Genomic DNA, 23,190 nt, shown 5'->3' on the forward strand with positions numbered 1-23,190 from the left:
GTTCTCAATGCCCTTCTGGCTTGGCCCCAGTTAACAACTCGGGGGTTCATCAGGTTTCAGTCGGACAACATCACGACTGTAGCTTACATCAACCATCAGGGAGGGACAAGAAGCTCCCTAGCAATGATGGAAGTATCAAAGATAATTCGCTGGGCAGAGTCTCACTCTTGCCACCTGTCAGCAATCCACATCCCGGGAGTGGAGAACTGGGAGGCGGATTTTTTAAGTCGTCAGACTTTTCATCCGGGGGAGTGGGAACTTCATCCGGAGGTCTTTGCCCAAATACTTCGACGTTGGGGCAAACCAGAGATAGATCTCATGGCGTCTCGACAGAACGCCAAGCTTCCTCGTTACGGGTCCAGATCCAGGGATCCGGGAGCGGTTCTGATAGATGCTTTGACAGCACCTTGGACCTTCGGGATGGCTTATGTGTTTCCACCCTTCCTGATGCTTCCTCGATTGATTGCCAGAATCAAACAGGAGAGAGCATCAGTGATTCTAATAGCGCCTGCATGGCCACGCAGGACTTGGTATTCAGATCTAGTGGACATGTCATCCTGTCCACCTTGGTCGCTACCTCTGAAACAGGACCTTCTGATCCAGGGTCCCTTCAAACATCAAAATCTAATTTCTCTGAAGCTGACTGCTTGGAAATTGAACGCTTGATTTTATCAAAACGTGGTTTTTCGGAGTCAGTTATTGATACCTTAATACAGGCTAGGAAGCCTGTTACCAGAAAGATTTACCATAAGATATGGCGCAAATACTTATATTGGTGCGAATCCAAGAGTTACTCATGGAGTAAGGTTAGGATTCCGAGGATATTGTCTTTTCTACAAGAAGGTTTAGAAAAGGGTTTATCCGCTAGTTCCTTAAAGGGACAGATTTCAGCTCTGTCCATTCTTTTACACAAACGTCTGTCAGAAGTTCCGGACGTTCAAGCTTTTTGTCAGGCTTTAGCTAGGATCAAGCCTGTGTTTAAAACTGTTGCTCCACCATGGAGTTTGAACTTAGTTCTTAATGTTTTACAGGGGGTTCCGTTTGAACCCCTTCATTCCATTGATATCAAGTTGTTATCTTGGAAAGTTCTGTTTTTAATGGCGATTTCCTCGACTCGAAGAGTCTCTGAGTTATCTGCCTTACATTGTGATTCTCCTTATCTGATTTTTCATTCAGACAAGGTAGTTCTGCGTACTAAACCTGGGTTCCTACCTAAGGTGGTCACTAACAGGAATATCAATCAAGAGATTGTGGTTCCATCTTTGTGTCCTAATCCTTCTTCGAAAAAGGAACGTCTGCTACACAATCTAGATGTAGTCCGTGCCCTGAAATTTTATCTACAGGCAACTAAGGATTTTCGACAAACGTCTTCCCTGTTTGTTGTTTATTCTGGTCAGAGGAGAGGTCAAAAAGCTTCGGCTACCTCTCTCTCCTTTTGGCTTCGTAGCATAATACGGTTAGCCTATGAGACTGCTGGACAGCAGCCTCCTGAAAGAATTACAGCACATTCTACTAGAGCTGTGGCTTCCACTTGGGCCTTTAAGAATGAGGCTTCTGTTGAACAGATTTGCAAGGCTGCAACTTGGTCTTCTCTTCATACTTTTTCCAAATTTTACAAATTTGACACTTTTGCTTCTTCGGAGGCTGTTTTTGGGAGAAAAGTGGTTCCTTCCGTATAAAGAGCCTGCCTGTCCCTCCCGTCATCCGTGTACTTTAGCTTTGGTATTGGTATCCCATAAGTAATGGATGATCCGTGGACTGGATACACTTAACAAGAGAAAACATAATTTATGCTTACCTGATAAATTTATTTCTCTTGTAGTGTATCCAGTCCACGGCCCGCCCTGTCACTTTAAGGCAGGTAATTTTTCCATTAAACTACAGTCACCACTGCACCCTATGGTTTTCCTTTCTCTGCATGTTTTCGGTCGAATGACTGGTAATGGCAGTTAGGGGAGGAGCTATATAGCAGCTCTGCTGGGTGAATCCTCTTGCACTTCCTGTTGGGGAGGAGTTAATATCCCATAAGTAATGGATTATCCGTGGACTGGATACACTACAAGAGAAATAAATTTATCAGGTAAGCATAAATTATGTTTTTATGCTGGTGAGGGAAAAAATACTGATCAGTGACTTATATGATTCAGGGTAAGTATAAACAACAAATTAATTAGGAACAAGAACAGCGCTATCCTCGAACAAATCAAGGGTCTCAACTGAGGTAAATTAAAATGAGAGTCCCCCCTCTATGCATAGAAATAAGAAAATAAAAAAAGTCTGTCCCACCTTGACATAAGTGCAATGCGATAAACCTGTGGTGATAAGTACCAACTCAATGCAATGACAATTATAGCAATGATAGTGTGCGAAACTAAGGGGCAAGAAAACTTGGTTAAGTAGATGACATTATTCCCCATGCAGCTGGAATAAAATTAAACATGGGATAGAAATAGGGGGCTCACCTCCCCGGCCGCAGGAAGCCAACCCTCTCTGCGAGGATCATATAGATGTCAAATGACACGCAGCAGGGAAATATATAGTAGTGTTGCCCCAAGTGTGCTAATATCTACCAAATAAGTAGTGCAGTCAGGCAGGCAGTATTCGAATATCTACATACGGAACATATGCGTTCGGCAACCCATGCCGCAAACATGTGAATATGCATTCGGGGGGGGGGGGGGGAGAGGAGAACACACATAAGAAAATAAACCAGTATGAACATAGGTTGAAACATAAACATTTATAGTGTCTTCGTTCCGGCAATAAAACTGATCAATGGCCAGTCCGGGAGCAAATTTCAATGACGTGAGGCAAATACTCTGTTACCCAACTCCGGTTTTTGATGGTATGTAGAAAGTCCCAATTGATGTAAGTTGGTCTCCGGGTTTCCCTGAGAACAAAAGTAGGACATAATGATTGATCCCTGGGTCTAACATTGGGGGTAAATACTGAATAAGGAAGCTCCTGCGCTCATAGGTCTTAGCCGCATCCGCTGTTGTGAGGCTCGAGGCTAGCGCTGCAATGCTGTATCTGTCGGCTCTCTGTATGATGGCAAAACCCGAAACGGCTCTCTCAAGCTTTAAGTCCTCGACTGGCCTATCGCTCCCTGCTGGGATCAAGGCATCAGATGCCCGGTCTTTTAGATCCACATCCAGAGTAGGAGTTAAGTGCTGGGGCCCCAAAGCACTACCACATTCATCTGTTGTAGAATCATGTTCCAGCCGAGGAACCAGGCAGGGTCCATAAGTGATTCCAGGGTTGGACGCCATGTGCAGTGTTTCGTCAAAGTCAGCTCGGTAATCCATGAGCAGATAACTCAGCTGCTCTAAGATTTCCATAGCACCCCTCATATCCATCCTCCTCTGTGAGGTGCAAAGCGGACATGTTAGATAAAAGTTGCACAATTTTAGCAGTGATTTGTAAGGTAACACTGTGAGTAACGACAAAGAAGATACTCCGCCGGGGGGTCTAGTAGGAGGCCGTAACCTCTAGTAGTATCCAGGAGGCTTAAACTTACTCCTATGCTGGTGTGAGTGGCTTCAATCTGTAGGGTATGCTCTGCTATAGGATAAATGTTGTAAATCTGCATTCAGTTAGGCTGCAAAATTTAGCTTTTTGAGAGATTTAAGTTCAAGGGTTGGAGCAGTAAGCAAACATGCGACCTGTCATGGCTGCCGCCCGGAAGTTCCCCCCTGTTCATCAGATTTAAAAGGACAGTAAAGAGAAAATTTAATTTAATTTTCATGATATAAATAGAGCATGCCATTTTAATCAAGTTTCCAGTTTACTTCCACTTTGTTCTCTTGGTATCTTCTCTTGAAAAGCATACCTAGGTAGGCTCTAGAGTAGTAATGCACTTGTGGGGAGCTAGTTCTGATTTTGGCTGCACATATATGCCTCTTGTCATTGGCTCACCCGATATGTCGCAGTAGTGCATTGCTGCTTCTTCAACAAAGAATGCCAAGAGAATGAAGCAAAATTATAATAGAAGTAAGTTTGAAAGATATATTTAAAATTGCATTCTTCTCTCTGAATTATGAAAAAAATGGGATTTCATATCCATTTAGAATTTCTGAGAAATCTTTAAAATGACACGATTAGTAAATGTTTTAAGAACAAATCTAATAGCCAGGGTGTCCAGTCTTTTTCGCATCAGTGACGGGTTTATGGGGGTGCTGCAAAAAAAATGTTAACTACCCCATTGAGCTGCAAAGAGTCTATATATTATGTGTGCTATCTTTCAACTTTGTCAACACATCTTAGCCCTGAAATATCCCCTCTAAATATTAGGTTCTAGATCCACCACTACATTGCAGGTCCAGAGAGCATAATAAATATATCTGCTGTTGCTGAAGAAATGTCATTAGAACACTGAGATATATATTTAATATTTTTTGTACTCTCGTTGAATTTTCTAGAATTCCGAATAACTTTAAAGTCTATCTATTCTGCATGTACCTTTCTTTTATCCTTTGCTAACACACTATTACTATGGCTCATATTTAGCATTTCAGATATTTACCCTTAGGTCCATAAGTAATTAACAGCAAATTTCATGCATAGTTCCCCCATTTTCATGGGCTCTAAAAGAGAACAAAATGTGCCCAATGTGACATTTACTAAATTAATAAATAGAAAAACAAATTTGCACATACAAGATAAAAATACAGAGGTCTGCATGTAATACAGTGTCCTGTTGGACTCCACTGGTTCTTCACTTTTTCTCTCTGTAACAACATAAACAGTATTAGGTAGAATACCCTACAAATTTCTTTTACTATGTATATTCAATCATTTTTGTATTACATTCATAGAGTGTTTTCCATCCCTTCAGCCCAGTTCAGCACTCTCCTCACTTGTGGAGGTCTTTTAGATCCACATCCAGAGTAGGAGTTAAGTGCTGGGGCCCCAAAGCACTACCACATTCATCTGTTGTAGAATCATGTTCCAGCCGAGGAACCAGGCAGGGTCCATAAGTTAATCCAGGGTTGGACGCCATGTGCAGTGTTTCGTCAAAGTCAGCTCGGTAATCCATGAGCAGATAACTCAACTGCTCTAAGATTTCCATAGCACCCCTCATATCCATCCTCCTCTGTGAGGTGCAAAGCGGACATGTTAGATAAAAGTTGCACAATTTTAGCAGTGATTTGTAAGGTAACACTGTGAGTAACGACAAAGAAGATACTCCGCCGGGGGGTCTAGTAGGAGGCCGTAACCTCTAGTAGTATCCAGGAGGCTTAAACTTACTCCTATGCTGGTGTGAGTGGCTTCAATCTGTAGGGTATGCTCTGCTATAGGATAAATGTTGTAAATCTGCATTCAGTTAGGCTGCAAAATTTAGCTTTTTGAGAGATTTAAGTTCAAGGGTTGGAGCAGTAAGCAAACATGCGACCTGTCATGGCTGCCGCCCGGATGTCGGCGTTCCGGATGTGGCGTCATTTTTGGCGCCAAAAGCATTTAGGCGCCAAATAATGTGGGCGTCTTATTTGGCGCTAAAAAATATGGGCGTCGCTTTTGTTTCCACATTATTTAAGTCTCATTTTTCATTGCTTCTGGTTGCTAGAAGCTTGTTCTTTGGCATTTTTTCCCATTCCTGAAACTGTCATTTAAGGAATTTGATCAATTTTGCTTTATATGTTGTTTTTTCTCTTACATATTGCAAGATGTCTCACGTTGCATCTGAGTCAGAAGATACTTCAGGAAAATCGCTGTCTAGTGCTGGATCTACCAAAGCTAAGTGTATCTGCTGTAAACTTTTGGTAGCTATTTCTCCGGCTGTTGTTTGTATTAATTGTCATGACAAACTTGTTAATGCAGATAATATTTCCTTTAGTAAAGTACCATTGTCTGTTGCAGTTCCTTCAACATCTAAGGTGCAGAATGTTCCTGATAATATAAGAGATTTTGTTTCTGAATCCATCAACAAGGCTATGTCTGTTATTTCTCCTTCTAGTAAACGTAAAAAATCTTTTAAAACTTCTCTCCCTACAGATGAATTTTTAAATGAACATCATCATTCTGATTCTGATGACTCTTCTGGTTCAGAGGATTCTGTTTCAGAGATTGATGCTGATAAATCTTCATATTTATTTAAAATGGAATTTATTCGTTCTTTACTTAAAGAAGTACTAATTGCTTTAGAAATAGAGGATTCTGGTCCTCTTGATACTAATTCTAAACGTTTAGATAAGGTATTTAAATCTCCTGTGGTTATTCCAGAAGTTTTTCCTGTTCCTAATGCTATTTCTGCAGTAATTTCCAAAGAATGGGATAAATTGGGTAATTCATTTACTCCTTCTAAACGTTTTAAGCAATTATATCCTGTACCGTCTGACAGGTTAGAATTTTGGGACAAAATCCCTAAAGTTGATGGGGCTATTTCTACCCTTGCTAAACGTACTACCATTCCTACGTCAGATGGTACTTCGTTTAAAGATCCTTTAGATAGGAAAATTGAATCCTTTCTAAGAAAAGCTTATCTGTGTTCAGGTAATCTTCTTAGACCTGCTATATCATTGGCTGATGTTGCTGCAGCTTCAACTTTTTGGTTGGAAACTTTAGCGCAACAAGTAACAAATCATGATTCTCATGATATTATTATTCTTCTTCAGCATGCTAATAATTTTATCTGTGATGCCATTTTTGATATTATCAGAGTTGATGTCAGGTTTATGTCTCTAGCTATTTTAGCTAGAAGAGCTTTATGGCTTAAGACTTGGAATGCTGATATGGCTTCTAAATCAACTCTACTTTCCATTTCTTTCCAGGGTAACAAATTATTTGGTTCTCAGTTGGATTCTATTATCTCAACTGTTACTGGTGGGAAAGGAGCTTTTTTACCACAGGATAAAAAATCTAAAGGTAAAAACAGGGCTAATAATCGTTTTCGTTCCTTTCGTTTCAACAAAGAACAAAAGCCTGATCCTTCATCCTCAGGAGCAGTTTCAGTTTGGAAACCATCTCCAGTCTGGAATAAATCCAAGCCTGCTAGAAAGGCAAAGCCTGCTTCTAAGTCCACATGAAGGTGCGGCCCTCATTCCAGCTCAGCTGGTAGGGGGCAGGTTACGTTTTTTCAAAGAAATTTGGATCAATTCTGTTCACAATCTTTGGATTCAGAACATTGTTTCAGAAGGGTACAGAATTGGTTTCAAGATGAGACCTCCTGCAAAGAGATTTTTTCTTTCCCGTGTCCCAGTAAATCCAGTGAAAGCTCAAGCATTTCTGAATTGTGTTTCAGATCTAGAGTTGGCTGGAGTAATTATGCCAGTTCCAGTTCCGGAACAGGGGATGGGGTTTTATTCAAATCTCTTCATTGTACCAAAGAAGGAGAATTCCTTCAGACCAGTTCTGGATCTAAAAATATTGAATCGTTATTTAAGGATACCAACGTTCAAGATGGTAACTGTAAGGACTATCTTGCCTTTTGTTCAGCAAGGGAATTATATGTCCACAATAGATTTACAGGATGCATATCTGCATATTCCGATTCATCCAGATCATTATCAGTTCCTGAGATTCTCTTTTCTGGACAAGCATTACCAGTTTGTGGCTCTACCGTTCGGCCTAGCTACAGCTCCAAGAATTTTTACAAAGGTTCTCGGTGCCCTTCTGTCTGTAATCAGAGAACGGGGTTTTGTGGTATTTCCTTATTTGGACGATATCTTGGTACTTGCTCAGTCTTTACATTTAGCAGAATCTCATACGAATCGACTTGTGTTGTTTCTTCAAGATCATGGTTGGAGGATCAATTTACCAAAAAGTTCATTGATTCCTCAGACAAGGGTAACCTTTCTGGGTTTCCGGATAGATTCAGTGTCCATGACTCTGTCTTTAACAGACAAGAGACGTCTAAAATTGATTTCAGCTTGTCGAAACCTTCAGTCACAATCATTCCCTTCGGTAGCCTTATGCATGGAAATTCTAGGTCTTATGACTGCTGCATCGGACGCGATCCCCTTTGCTCGTTTTCACATGCGACCTCTTCAGCTTTGTATGCTGAATCAATGGTGCAAGGATTACACAAAGATATCTCAATATCTTTAAAACCGATTGTTCGACACTCTCTAACGTGGTGGACAGATCACCATCGTTTAATTCAGGGGGCTTCTTTTGTGCTTCCGACCTGGACTGTAATTTCAACAGATGCAAGTCTCACAGGTTGGGGAGCTGTGTGGGGATCTCTGACGGCACAAGGAGTTTGGGAATCTCAGGAGGTGAGATTACCGATCAATATTTTGGAACTCCGTGCAATTTTCAGAGCTCTTCAGTTTTGGCCTCTTCTGAAGAGAGAATCGTTCATTTGTTTTCAGACAGACAATGTCACAACTGTGGCATACATCAATCATCAAGGAGGGACTCACAGTCCTCTGGCTATGAAAGAAGTATCTCGAATTTTGGTTTGGGCGGAATCCAGCTCCTGTCTAATCTCTGCGGTTCATATCCCAGGTGTAGACAATTGGGAAGCGGATTATCTCAGTCGCCAAACGTTGCATCCGGGCGAATGGTCTCTTCACCCAGAGGTATTTCTTCAGATTGTTCAAAGGTGGGAACTTCCAGAAATAGATCTGATGGCGTCTCATCTAAACAAGAAACTTCCCAGATATCTGTCCAGATCCCGGGATCCTCAGGCGGAGGCAGTGGATGCATTATCACTTCCTTGGAAGTATCATCCTGCCTATATCTTTCCGCCTCTAGTTCTTCTTCCAAGAGTAATCTCCAAGATTCTGAAGGAATGCTCGTTTGTTCTGCTGGTAGCTCCGGCATGGCCTCACAGGTTTTGGTATGCAGATCTTGTCCGGATGGCCTCTTGCCAACCGTGGACTCTTCCGTTAAGACCAGACCTTCTGTCACAAGGTCCTTTTTTCCATCAGGATCTGAAATCCTTAAATTTAAAGGTATGGAGATTGAACGCTTGATTCTTGGTCAAAGAGGTTTCTCTGACTCTGTGATTAATACTATGTTACAGGCTCGTAAATCTGTATCTAGAGAGATATATTATAGAGTCTGGAAGACTTATATTTCTTGGTGTCTTTCTCATCATTTTTCTTGGCATTCTTTTAGAATACCGAGAATTTTACAGTTTCTTCAGGATGGTTTAGATAAGGGTTTGTCTGCAAGTTCCTTGAAAGGACAAATCTCTGCTCTTTCTGTTCTTTTCCACAGAAAGATTGCTATTCTTCCTGATATTCATTGTTTTGTACAAGCTTTGGTTCGTATAAAACCTGTCATTAAGTCTATTTCTCCTCCTTGGAGTTTGAATTTGGTTCTGGGAGCTCTTCAAGCTCCTCCCTTTGAACCTATGCATTCATTGGACATTAAATTACTTTCTTGGAAAGTTTTGTTCCTTTTGGCCATCTCTTCTGCCAGAAGAGTTTCTGAATTATCTGCTCTTTCTTGTGAGTCTCCTTTTCTGATTTTTCACCAGGATAAGGCGGTGTTGCGAACTTCTTTTGAATTTTTACCTAAAGTTGTGAATTCCAACAACATTAGTAGAGAAATTGTGGTTCCTTCATTATGTCCTAATCCTAAGAATTCTAAGGAGAAATCATTGCATTCTTTGGATGTTGTTAGAGCTTTGAAATATTATGTTGAAGCTACTAAATCTTTCCGAAAGACTTCTAGTCTATTTGTTATCTTTTCCGGTTCTAGAAAAGGCCAGAAAGCTTCTGCTATTTCTTTGGCATCTTGGTTGAAATCTTTAATTCATCTTGCCTATGTTGAGTCGGGTAAAACTCCGCCTCAGAGGATTACAGCTCATTCTACCAGGTCAGTTTCTACTTCCTGGGCGTTTAGGAATGAAGCTTCGGTTGATCAGATTTGCAAAGCAGCAACTTGGTCCTCTTTGCATACTTTTACTAAATTCTACCATTTTGATGTATTTTCTTCTTCTGAAGCAGTTTTTGGTAGAAAAGTACTTCAGGCAGCGGTTTCAGTCTGAATCTTCTGCTTATGTTTTTCATTAAACTTTATTTTGGGTGTGGATTATTTTCAGCAGGAATTGGCTGTCTTTATTTTATCCCTCCCTCTCTAGTGACTCTTGTGTGGAAAGATCCACATCTTGGGTAATCATTATCCCATACGTCACTAGCTCATGGACTCTTGGTAATTACATGAAAGAAAACATAATTTATGTAAGAACTTACCTGATAAATTCATTTCTTTCATATTAGCAAGAGTCCATGAGGCCCGCCCTTTTTTTGTGGTGGTTATGATTTTTGTATAAAGCACAATTATTCCAATTCCTTATTTTATATGCTTTCGCACTTTTTTATCACCCCACTTCTTGGCTATTCGTTAAACTGAATTGTGGGTGTGGTGAGGGGTGTATTTATAGGCATTTTGAGGTTTGGGAAACTTTGCCCCTCCTGGTAGGAATGTATATCCCATACGTCACTAGCTCATGGACTCTTGCTAATATGAAAGAAATGAATTTATCAGGTAAGTTCTTAAATAAATTATGTTTTTCATGATATAAATAGAGCATGCCATTTTAATCAAGTTTCCAGTTTACTTCCACTTTGTTCTCTTGGTATCTTCTCTTGAAAAGCATACCTAGGTAGGCTCTAGAGTAGCAATGCACTTGTGGGGAGCTAGTTCTGATTTTGGCTGCACATATATGCCTCTTGTCATTGGCTCACCCGATATGTCGCAGTAGTGCATTGCTGCTTCTTCAACAAAGAATGCCAAGAGAATGAAGCAAAATTATAATAGAAGTAAGTTTGAAAGATATATTTAAAATTGCATTCTTCTCTCTGAATTATGAAAAAAATGGGATTTCATATCCATTTAGAATTTCTGAGAAATCTTTAAAATGACACGATTAGTAAATGTTTTAAGAACAAATCTAATAGCCAGGGTGTCCAGTCTTTTTCGCATCAGTGACGGGTTTATGGGGGTGCTGCAAAAAAAATGTTAACTACCCCATTGAGCTGCAAAGAGTCTATATATTATGTGTGCTATCTTTCAACTTTGTCAACACATCTTAGCCCTGAAATAGCCCCTCTAAATATTAGGTTCTAGATCCACCACTACATTGCAGGTCCAGAGAGCATAATAAATATATCTGCTGTTGCTGAAGAAATGTCATTAGAACACTGAGATATATATTTAATATTTTTTGTACTCTCGTTGAATTTTCTAGAATTCCGAATAACTTTAAAGTCTATCTATTCTGCATGTACCTTTCTTTTATCCTTTGCTAACACACTATTACTATGGCTCATATTTAGCATTTCAGATATTTACCCTTAGGTCCATAAGTAATTAACAGCAAATTTCATGCATAGTTCCCCCATTTTCATGGGCTCTAAAAGAGAACAAAATGTGCCCAATGTGACATTTACTAAATTAATAAATAGAAAAACAAATTTGCACATACAAGATAAAAATACAGAGGTCTGCATGTAATACAGTGTCCTGTTGGACTCCACTGGTTCTTCACTTTTTCTCTCTGTAACAACATAAACAGTATTAGGTAGAATACCCTACAAATTTCTTTTACTATGTATATTCAATCATTTTTGTATTACATTCATAGAGTGTTTTCCATCCCTTCAGCCCAGTTCTGCACTCTCCTCACTTGTGTTCATAGACTCATTTACACTCTCAACTTTAACCCCAGGTTCACGCTAACGTTGCTTAGGCATTCCATGCTCACAGTAGCACTTAATCTTTCTGGACATGGGGCGTTCATTATTTGCTTTCTAAATCTGAGATCTATGGGTTTACCATCATGCTTTTGGTTCAGATCATCTGCAATTGTTTGGTTCTCGATTTCATTTTGATCCAAAGTAATAAATATTGCTTGTGTTTATTAGATATTAACATAGAAAGTACAGATAGTGATGACAGTTATCAGACTTTTTGCTATAGATAGGTTACCATAAGAACCATGCCAACAAGTAAACAATTCTAAACAGTACAAGATCTCATGGTCCAGAGGAGAAAGTTTAAGAAAAGGTTCATTAAAGTCTATGAGACGCTATATAAATTATAGGTCGGCTTTTGTTGTCCTTTCTCCAGGGTCCATTAATTCTCCATGAGTCAAACTGATGTAAATCCAGCTGGTACAATGAAGAAATAAACAAACAGAAACACAAACAAGTAGTAATATTAAAGTTCCTTAGTGAAGATAGGTAGTATCGGTTCTTCTGCTCGATGTTAAAGGGATACTAAACCCAAATTTTGTTCCCTAACAATTCAGATAGAGCATGTCATTTTAAGCAACTTTCTAATTTACTCCTATTATCACTTTTTCTTTGTCCCATTACTATCTTTATTTGAATAGCAGGAATGTAAAGCTTAGGAGCCAGCATTCCTGCTTTTTAAATAAAGATAGCAAGAGAATGAAGAAAAAATTGATAATAGGAGTAAATCAGAAAGTTGCTAAAAATTCCATGCTATATCAGAATCGTTAAAGAAAAAAATTGGGTTTAGTATCCCTTTAAGTCTCATATAAGAGAAAGTAAAGGAAAGTAGGAGGAGAGAGGTGAAAAATAGATATGGTACAGGGCGAAGTAAGGGGAGGGTGGATACAAGACTAATCCCCGGCCCATGGCAGGAAGGATCAGCAACAAGGTGAGTATCTATTTCTGACCAACCAAATTGCGCATACTAGGTCTGCACAGCTCCTACCATGGAATCCCAGGAAAACTTAATGTTCTGATCATAAGGAAGTTTCTCTCTTCTAAAGGATATATACTCTTCATAAGAGATGAGGACTCCGTATACTAGATCCATTCAGGGAAAGAAGGAATTTGTGCAGATTTCCATTTTTGTGCAATAATGGATCTTGCACTATTCAGACCAATCTGTAGGAGATTCCATCTGATGGATTTTACAGATCTTCTTTTAAATATAGTGCTTTTAACATAAATTATACATGATAATAATAATAATAAAAATGATAATAAATGTTATAAGTAGTTATGTATGAGTGTGTAAAAAAATTCTTATCTATAAACATTTAGGGTTCGATTACAAGTGGAGCACAACAATATTATTGCTATTGAGTGATAACACTGCTCAAGTTAAATCAAACGCTCTCATGTTTTTGCACTCATATTACAAGTGGAAAGTAAAAAGTTTTCACTCAAGCGAAAGCCTCATGCGCTAACATCTGCAGGTCGGATAGCGCGGCCTAGCTAACTCCCTCTCCCCATAGATTTATATGGGGCACGCTACAAAATCTGGTTCTGGCTTTTTGCTTGAGAGCTAACCAGAAGGTGTACTAAAGCGGAAAGTGGAGGGCCATAGGTTGGGATTTATGTTCCAAGACCCATCAGACTTACTGGAGGGAATTCTTCCTACTGAGCTGGTCTGAGGATATTTCCATCCTGCACTAATGTCATTCATCTCTTAGTGTCTATAGAATGTATTTATTTGCAATCATAAATCTTTGTTTTTCTTCTCTGTACTTTAACCAATACTGATATGTGCTAAGATGTTTCTATTGCAATTTTTCCATCAGTCATGGTGCTAATATAGAAGTTATAGCTGTAGGTTCTGTTTTCTCTCTCCAAATTCTCAGTCTAGTTTTGCTATGCAGGTTCCCTTGTCAATCTATCAAATCCAGATATTCTATTATTGTTTTTATTAAAGCAGAATCATATCTTGACGTGTTAGCAAACAATGTGAAAGAACAGAAACAAATTATGAGCTATGTAATGCAGTTTTAAAGTAGGAATGACGTGCGCTTTGCCCAAACGAGATTAAAGCAGAACCATTCTTGGTACATTGTAAAAACGTTTTGCTAAAGCAGAAACAAATAGTATCCATATTCCTCTGTTTTTCGTGTAATGCTAAATTTAATTTAATAACAAATGAATGTGTTTCTGTTTGTTTTTTTAGCTGTTTGTAACAGGACGTGGGACGGTTGGCTATGTTGGGGAGATGCAGTTCCAGGGACTGTTCCTGTGCAACGTTGCCCTGATTATTTTCAAGATTTTGACCCTTCAGGTAAAAAAAAAATTAATAAAACAGATGTTACTGTGACTGATATAAATACATGGAATGAATGAGAATTGTAGCCATATGGGAGAGTGAAACTTTCAAGGGACATGAAACTCAATTTGTTTCTTTCATGATTCAGATAGCACAATAACTTTTCATTCCCCCCCCCAGTTTTCTTCCCTAATTAAATTTGCTTAATTCTCTTGGTATCCTTTGTTGAAGGAGCAGCAATATAGTACTAGGAGCTAGCTGAACACTGGGTGAGCCAATTACAAGAGGCATATATGTTCAGCCACTAATCAGAAACTAGCTCCCAGTAGTGCATTGCTGCGCCTGAGCCTACATACGTATGCTTTTCAATAGTAGATACCAAAAGATTTAAGCAAATTGGATAATATAAGAACATTGGAAAGTTGTTTAAAAGAAAATTCTCTATCTGAATCAGGAATGTTTACTTTTGACTTTTTCTGTCCCTTTTTTAAAATAAAGATAAGGGGAGAATAATGGTGAATGAATAATCATTTTATTTGCAATTTAAATATAAACAGACATAAAATAACATTATCTGTAATCAAAACAGTGTAGTAACTGAAATAGCTAAATGAAAACAAAATCCAAAGTCATCGTTACTTAGCATCAGACATAACCACATGAATCCATCTCACAACAGAAATGAAGGGTAATTTATAGCTTCCAAATAAATATTTCCTAACAGTGTCTATATTTTTTAATTTGTGTTAAAGTGCAACCATTTTACACAGCATTACAAGGATTACATTGTATGAGGCTGAAGATATGTATGAGAGATTATGAGCACTCACTAAATTTAAAGCCTGTGGGGGTAATTTCTATCATATATCATATAAATCACACACCCACCACAACAAATCTTAATACTATTAGAACAGTTTATATATTGCAACACTAAAAGTTAAAAGCAGTAAAGTCTAAAAAGCACAAAAATAAACTCAGAACACTAAGTAGTATTTCACAAATTTCTATTCTCAAAATTGCTGTTTCAAAAAAATTTGTGCTTATGACACAAATAAATTAAAAAATACAGTGTACTGTTAAATTGTAAATAGGTTACCCTTAATGTGTTTCTTTAATTTGTTATACAAGATACACATGTATAGGATATTGTTCCTTTGTGTTTATTTTTTATATGAAATGGCAGTTTCGGCTAATTGACACTACAACTCAATCAAATGGGCTGATCTTGCAAGGAGAGCATAACTCATCTTACCTGTGTGTAAATATTTACACAAAGTCCCCCTTATCTTATTTTTCACTGTATACAAAGACCAATACATCGAGACAGCTATGGAAAATGAATATTTTAGTACCTCTCTGTCACAGGAAGCTTGATTTCTTATAAACCTGCTCATTTACATAGCTTTTCATACTATTTAATGTCCCTTTAAAAGGGATAGTCCACAATATAATATTGTTATAAAAGATAGATAATCCCTTTATTATCCATTCCCCAGTTTAGCATAACCAACACAGTATATAATTAATATAGTTTTTACCTCTGTGATTACCTTGTATCTAAGCCTCTTCTGACAGCCATCTGATCACATGATGACTGTGACTATTTAAAATCTATTGAGTTGCATTTAGTACTGTGTTTTGCTAACTCTTAAATAAGCTCCGGGGCGTGAACACATTGTAATCTATATGGCCCACATGAACTAGCAGTCTCCGGTTGTGAAAAGCAAATACAAAAGAATGTGATTAAGAGGCTGTCAATAGAGACTTTAAAACAGGCATTAATCTAACAGTGTTGGTTGCGCAACGCAGAGGAATGGGTAGCAAAAATGTTATCTATCTTTTTAAATAATAACAATTTTTATGTAGACTGTCCCTTTAATGTTCCTTTAGAATGCTTTATCCATATCACATGGCCTTTCTCAAATAGATAAGAATTTAATAAAACCAACATGCATAACACTGTTTTAGTGGTTTTTGTCTATTTTTAGTAACTGCTGGTGGCAGAAGGAATCTTTACTGAAGCGTTTGTTGGCATTTGGTGTCTCTAACCAGTAGTAAAGTTTACAGTTGCAGTGGCATCTAGAAGTTTGCATTTTATTCTAATGATCTAGGTTACTTGCAATATTCTGGTAGTTGCTAACGTTGACATTCTTTCCAGAAATCAGGTAATTTTATCTTTTGTTTAAATGTTTTAACTAATACTAATTCGACAGATGGTTTCTTATTTTTTATGCGTTTTGACTTTATTTTTGGCTCTTTTTAGAAAAAGTTACAAAAAAATGTGAAGAAAATGGACACTGGTTCAAGCATCCTGAAAGTAACAGAACGTGGACAAATTACACTCTGTGTAATGCCGTGACGCACGAGAAAGTAAAGGTAAAGTTTCACAAGCATCAAACGAATCTTTTATACGGTGAACATAATAATAAATGTAATAAAATATATTTATAATAGCTATTGCATCTATTCCCAAAGTTGTCTGGATTAATAAAAAGGAAAGTGCAATATACTGAACAACCCCGGGTGGACATAGGCGGACATCTCCGCCCATTGGCCTAGCTTTGCGGCTAGCAGGCAGCAATACACATTTCTCACTGCAAGTCTAGGGGAATTGACAAATGCTACTTTATAGTTGGTGTAGCAGGTTAGGAAGCAGCAGTCTGGTGACCACTGCTTATTATCTATCGGCTGTGGGCTCGCTCATGCAATCCTGCTGCCAAAGCTCCTCAAATGGAGCCCATAGCACTAGATTTACCTTTCTGTATATGAATATACTATACATTTTTGTGGTTGGGTTTTTTTGGGATGTCACAACCAAGTGTTTATGTTGTGTGCAGCTGCGCCATTCTTTAGGTATGGACACCTTACTTTCTTTTTTCTTCCAGCACCTAAATAATTTTTGATATACTATAAGGGCATTTGGTTAGCACCATCTTACTAGTTTGGATCTAGATTTACTATCCCTCCAGGTGGGCAGGTTTGCAAGTAGTGAACCTTTCCGCCTGCAATCACCAGAAATGCGAAATTGCATTGCATGGCGAAATTTAACATTGAACAAAAAGTTTCTTGTGCAACACGCCCCCTGTTTCTGCGTGATATAGAATATAGCCAATATGGCTGATGTATATACGCAATATGGATGTATTTCGCTCACTTCACTTTCTAGTAAATTCTTTAATCACAGCTTCACTCTCGCACACAATCCTCCTCCTCCTTTTGGATCATGTTTTAGGTACCAGGTTGTGTTTAGCTCTGGCCACATCTTCACTGCTTTAATGTCGTATGTCACAAAATATATGTTTTGTTAAACACAACCAGCTGAAAAAGCTGCATAATAAATTGAGCCCATAGTATGCATGCATACATTTGTACATGTTTTTATATTTTATGGTGCATTATCAGCCTTTAAAGAGCTTTGAAAGGGAAATGCAGATAAAACATAGAGAATTGGGAAAATGTATTAGGACAAATATGATAATACTAGTCCTAAAGCCCGTTCACACGGGCTATTTAATGCAGTACAGCGGTCCCACCCCTTGCACTCTCTCCCTCCCCCTCTCTTTTGCGCTCTCTCTCTCCCCCCTCTCTTTTGCTCTCTCCCCCTCTCTTTTGAGCTTTTTCTCTCTCCCCTCTCTTTTGAGCTCTCTCTAACCCCTCTCTCTTTTGAGCTCTCTCTAACACCTCTCTTTTGCGCTCTCTCTCTCCCTCTCTCTTTTGCGCTCTCTCTCTCCCTCTCTCTTTTGCGCTCTCTCTCTCCCCCTCTCTTTTGCACTCTCTCTCTCTCTCTCTCCCCCTCTCTTTTGCTCTCTCTCTCTCTCTCCCCCTCTCTTTTGAGCTCTCTCTCCCAGCTCTCTTTTGAGCTCTCTCACTCCCCCCTCTCTTTTGCGCTCTCTCTCTCTCCCCCCTCTCTTTTGCGCTCTCTCCCCCTCTCTTTTGTGCTCTCTCTCTCCCCCTCTCTTTTGCGCTCTCTCTCTCCCCCCTCTCTTTTGCGCTCTCTCTCCCCCTCTCTTTTGCTCTCTCTCTCTCCCCCCCTCTCTTTTGCGCTCTCTCTCTCCCCCATCTCTTTTGCGCTTTCTCCCCCCCCTCTCTCTCCCCTCTCTTTTGCGTTCTCTCTCTCCCCCTCTCTTTTGTGCTCTCTCTCATCTCTTTTGCGCTCTCTCCCCCCCTCTCTTTTGCGCTCTCTCCCCCCTCTCTTTTGCGCTCTCTCTCCACCCCTCTCTTTTGCGCTCTCTCTCCACCCCTCTCTTTTGCGCTCTCTACCCCCTCTCTTTTGCTCTCTCTCTCCCCCTCTCTTTTACACTCTTCCCCCCCTCTCTTTTGCGCTCTCTCTCCCCCCTCTCTTTTGCGCTCTCTCTCCCCCCTCTCTTTTGCGCTCTCTTCCCCCTCTCTTTTGCTGTCTCTCTCCCCCTCTCTTTTTTGCTGTCTCTCTCCCCTCTCTCTTTTGCTGTCTCTCTCCCCCTCTCTCTTTTGCTGTCTTTCTCCCCCCTCTCTTTTGCTGTCTCTCTCCCCTCTCTCTTTTGCTGTCTCTCTCCCCCCCTCTCTTTTGCTGTCTCTCTCCCCCTCTCTCTTTTGCTGTCTCTCCTCCTCTCTCTTTTGCTGTCTCTCTCCCCCCTCTCTCTTTTGCTGTCTCTCTCCCCCTCTCTCTTTTGCTGTCTCTCTCCCCCTCTCTCTTTTGCTGTCTCTCTCCCCCTCTCTCTTTTGCTGTCTCTCTTCCCCCTCTCTTTTGCTGTCTCTCTCCCCTCTCTCTTTTGCTGTCTATCTCTCCCGCCCTCTCTATCTCTCTCCCCTCTCTATCTCTTTCCCCTCTATCGTGTGACCGCGCCCGGCCACGCCCCCTCCACACCGGCCACGCCCCATTCAGGGCCATTCATGCCTGGCCACGCCCCCTTGACGGCCCTTCACGCTCGGTCACGCCCCCTTCACACCGGCCACGCCCACTTCTGCCGCAGAAGCGCAGATCAGCTAGGGACTCAAAGGCCAGGTGTGTTTGTCCTCGTGCTGTCTCTACTGTGCATGACAGCTTCGGACAAACACACTAGGCCTTTTATTATATAGGATAAGTTTAGTCTAAACATCATTCAAGTCAATTATCAAGTATGGTCATAATGTATTATTTATAGTCCAGTCATTACTATATCATATTTCTATGGCAAATATTACAGATGACATATCTAAATTTTAAGCTAACTAACATTTATGGCATTCCACATCTATTAACTATTTTATGTATTAAATTTAAAATGTTTCCTTTTTTTTTTCTACAGAGCTTCTAAAAATTATGAACTATATGTCTACAAAATATTTTTTGTTATCTTTTTGATGATTAGTAATGTGTCTGTATATGCACTATTGATAGCATGGCATTTACGTGTATCATCTGCTACTATTCAGTACCATTAGATTTGGTAATAACAGCTACTGATTATTGCCTAAAAGCCAAATCTGTGCACTGAGCTATTTCAGTCTCCTTAAAGGGACATGAAACCCCAACATTTTCCTTCATGATTCAGATAGAGCATGCAATTTTAATTAATATTTTCCAATTTTCTTCTATTATCAAATTTGTTTAGTTCTTTTGGTATCATTTGAAAAAGCATGAATGAAAGCATAGGAGTTGGCCCATTTTTGTTTTGGAACCCTGCATGGCGCTTGCTGATTGGTGGCTACATTTAGCCACCAATCAGCAAGCGCTACCCAGGAGCTGAACAAAAGAATCTGTGAGGAAACCATTTATGAGTTACGTAGAAGAAGCTTTTGCATATATAGACCTAATACAGTTTAGAAATTGATCTTTAAACTCAAATTGCCTCATCGTAAAAAATAAGTGGTCCCATGTAATTGAATCAAATGCCTTTTGAGCATCGACAGAGAGTATAGAAAGATCATGGTTAGATTTATTGTTATTCTGAGTATTAGAAATTGCAAAAAAATCCAATAAGAGAAAAATTTGACGAATGTTAGCAGAAGGATTTCTATGAGTCATAAAACCAACCTGGTCCACATGTATCAGAGGGCCAAGAGTTGCTTTAAGTCTTTGTGCTAGAATGGCTGTCATTAATTTATAATCCGAGTTTAACAAGGAAATTGGACAATACGAGTCCATTAACTCCAAATCTTTACCCTTTTTGGGTATTAACGTAATCTTAGAAGCGGAAAAGTAGGAGGATGGGGTCTTACCATTACAGAAGTAGTCGTTACAAAGATTCAACAGGGTAGGGCTTATTTCAAATTTAAGAATGTTATTTAACTCACCAGGAAGTAGATCTGGGCCTGGTGCTTTGTCTAAATTAAGTCTATCTATTGCCTGATGGATTTCTCGCTCTTAAATAGGTGCATTTAAAATATCTATCGCTTCCGTGGACAGCGTTGGCAGAGAAATTTTCTGCCAAAACTTACTTTTATTATAGTTGTTTATTTCTGTGGCAGAATACAGTTGCTTAAAGTATTTAAAGAATTCCAAATTAATTGATTCAATGTTGGTTAACCTGACTCCATCTTTATTGATTGCCTTTATACACTTAAAAGGCTCCTGAGTTTTAACACATTTAGCTAGAAGTTTCCCTATCTTATTGCCTTACCTATAGAATTTCGCCCTAGATTTAAGCTTCTGAATTGACATTTTCTGCGTATTAATAATTTCCCATTCCTGCTTAGCCTTAATATAACAATTCCAGTTTGTCTGATTAGGCGAGGTTAAATGGGAGTTATATTTATTTTTGAGGTAGTTTGATAGTTCAGCTTCCTTAGCATAATATTTTTTTCTCAAACTAGTGGTATATTTTTTAATTTCCCCTCTAATAACAGCTTTGGCCGTTTCCCAAAATATCTCTTTTTTTTATGGCAATAAGAATTATTTTGTAAGGCATATTCGTGCCATATAGCAGCAAGCCGTTTTTTAAAGTAAACATTATTAAATAAGAAACGGGGAAAGCTATAGCTTCTGGCAGGCTCAAAGCTCAGATCTCCCCACATTAGATCTAATGAGATAGGTGCATGGTCTGATATAGTGAAATCCCCAATCTGCGCTTTTATATTAAGTTCAAAAACTTTATCTGAGGCTAGGAAAAAGTAAATACGAGAAAATGATTTATATTGTTTAGATTCGCAGGAAAAGGCACGGTTATTAGGATTATAAAATCGCCAAACATCTTTAATCTTAAGTGTACTACAAAAAGTTTTAAGAAGTCTAACAGCTTTTTTACATAATCTTACTCCACAAATATTTGTTGTTTGTAGTCTGTCAATGTTATTGAACACCATATTAAAATCTCCTGCAACAATTAAATTTGAGTTTGCGTGTTCAAACAATTTTTTTCTCAATTGTCCAAATTCTCATCGACATTATTAGGTCCATATACATTACATAGGGTAATTATACCTTTTCCAAAATTTATAAAACGTTCCCTCGGATCCAACTCCTGAAATGTAATTTGATATTCTAGACCTCATTTAAATAGGACTGCTACTCCCCATTTATGCGAGGAACACAGGGTAGCAATGACTTCCCCTACCCAGTTTGTTTTAAGCTTTCTATGCTCATCTTCTGACAGATGGGTCTCTTGTAAGAGAGCTATGTCCGCCTTGCTTTTCTTAAGCTGGCCTAATATCTGCTTCCTTTTCATCGGGTTCGTAATCCCGCCTACATTCCAAGAAATAATCTTTAACTTAGTAATTTAAAATTATTTAATCGTGTATATATATATGTGGGAACAGGGGAAGAAGAGGGAAAAAAACCCCATCAATCCCACCCCCTACCATCCTCACTCCCAGGATAACAAAGAAAACGTGAAGAACGAAAAAAGGAGCTTAAAACATTCAGTATAAAGCCTTTTATACTCAATTCCGCATAGAATTTAGATAAGTGTACATAAGTCTCAGCACACAATAAAACATATACCTATAGAGAGAAAAAGGGAGGGTTCAGATCACCTATCATTTTTATATTTGTCTGTGAATATCCTAGCATCTCTGAATTATTTCATTTTCAAGAAAACTTTGCTTTTAGCCGGGTAAATTAGCCTTGCAGAGAGTCCGAGATTAATCAATGTGGTACAATATGGTGCCATTTCTTTACGCTTTGCAGCAGTCTGAGATGAAAAATCCTGGAACAGAAGTATTTTGTTGTGGTCGATTTCTACATTTTGCATTTTCCTATATGCTCTGAGGATATTAATTTTGTCCTGGAAATTTAAGTATTTAATCATAACAGGTCTCTTTCCACACAGATTGTACGTTCATGCAAGTTAATACCAAACAATTGAGGTTTGAGATCTTCTGTATTGTGGAAATGTGTTGTCCCAGAAACTTGGATTCTCATTCATTAACTTTGACATCTCATTCAATTTTCTAACTTGTTTTTGACCTTATTATCAAGTGCTCTCAGAAGATAATCCTCCAGGCATTTTTGTGGTTTAGGATACGTTAGTTTTCTTACCCAGTCTGCTTGGCAGGCCAGCATTATTGATTATGTCTTTAGTTTTTTTTTGTCATACAGTCTGTTTCTTTACCAATACTTGTGAGTGCTGGTTCTTATGCTTTGGTTACAGAGTTCCTATTTATAAAGAATTTTCTTAAAAGGTTTTGGTTACTGTCTTGTAAATCCATAAACCAGTTTTGTTTAAAGTTTTTCATTATATCTGTTACTGTCTCTATTTGGGTATGAATCTCCCTTGATCTTTCTTACCCATTCTTGTTATGTTTGGATCTTTTTCAGTATAGTGCTGTTAAGGATGTATCCATCATTTTCTAGAGACCTCTGGTCTCTGCTTCTTCAGTGAAAGATTACTTTCCATCCAGATAATCACTCTTCCTTTAAGCTTTTGATTTTTTTTCAGTTCAGTGTAGCTTGTCTATTTTAGCCACACCCTTCTTATGAGAAACCTTGGGGAAGACCTAAAGAGTACCTAAACACAAAACTCAAAAATGTGAGAGAAAACCAGTTAGTCCCTCTGAGCCATCAACCTCTCAGGATTCTGTGAACCGAGAGATTACTACCCTTTCTACCCTAACCGCTTCACATGCAGTTCCCCGCGGCACAGCTATTTCTCCGCTAAGACCTAAAGAGTACCTAAACACAAAACTCAAAAATGTGAGAGAAAACCAGTTAGTCCCTCTGAGCCATCAACCTCTCAGGATTCTGTGAACCGAGAGATTACTACCCTTTCTACCCTAACCGCTTCACATGCAGTTCCCCGCGGCACAGCTATTTCTCCGCCTGGAGGGGTCCATTTTGCTGCAGACTTTACC

General features: G+C 39.0%; 1 protein-coding gene across 1 annotated transcript in view; it reads left to right on the forward strand.

The window, feature by feature from the left end:
• The window catches only part of CALCRL (calcitonin receptor like receptor), a 137,632-nt gene that overhangs the window by 16,754 nt on the left and 97,688 nt on the right, over positions 1–23,190 (forward strand). Inside the window, exons 3-4 of the mRNA XM_053712849.1 lie at positions 13,849–13,956; positions 16,208–16,320. Coding sequence (XP_053568824.1) covers positions 13,849–13,956; positions 16,208–16,320 — 221 coding nt within the window. The remainder of the gene's footprint in view (positions 1–13,848; positions 13,957–16,207; positions 16,321–23,190) is intronic.

The sequence above is a fragment of the Bombina bombina genome, chromosome 1 (assembly GCF_027579735.1).
Source record: "Bombina bombina isolate aBomBom1 chromosome 1, aBomBom1.pri, whole genome shotgun sequence".
In the NCBI taxonomy this organism is placed as follows: domain Eukaryota; kingdom Metazoa; phylum Chordata; class Amphibia; order Anura; family Bombinatoridae; genus Bombina; species Bombina bombina.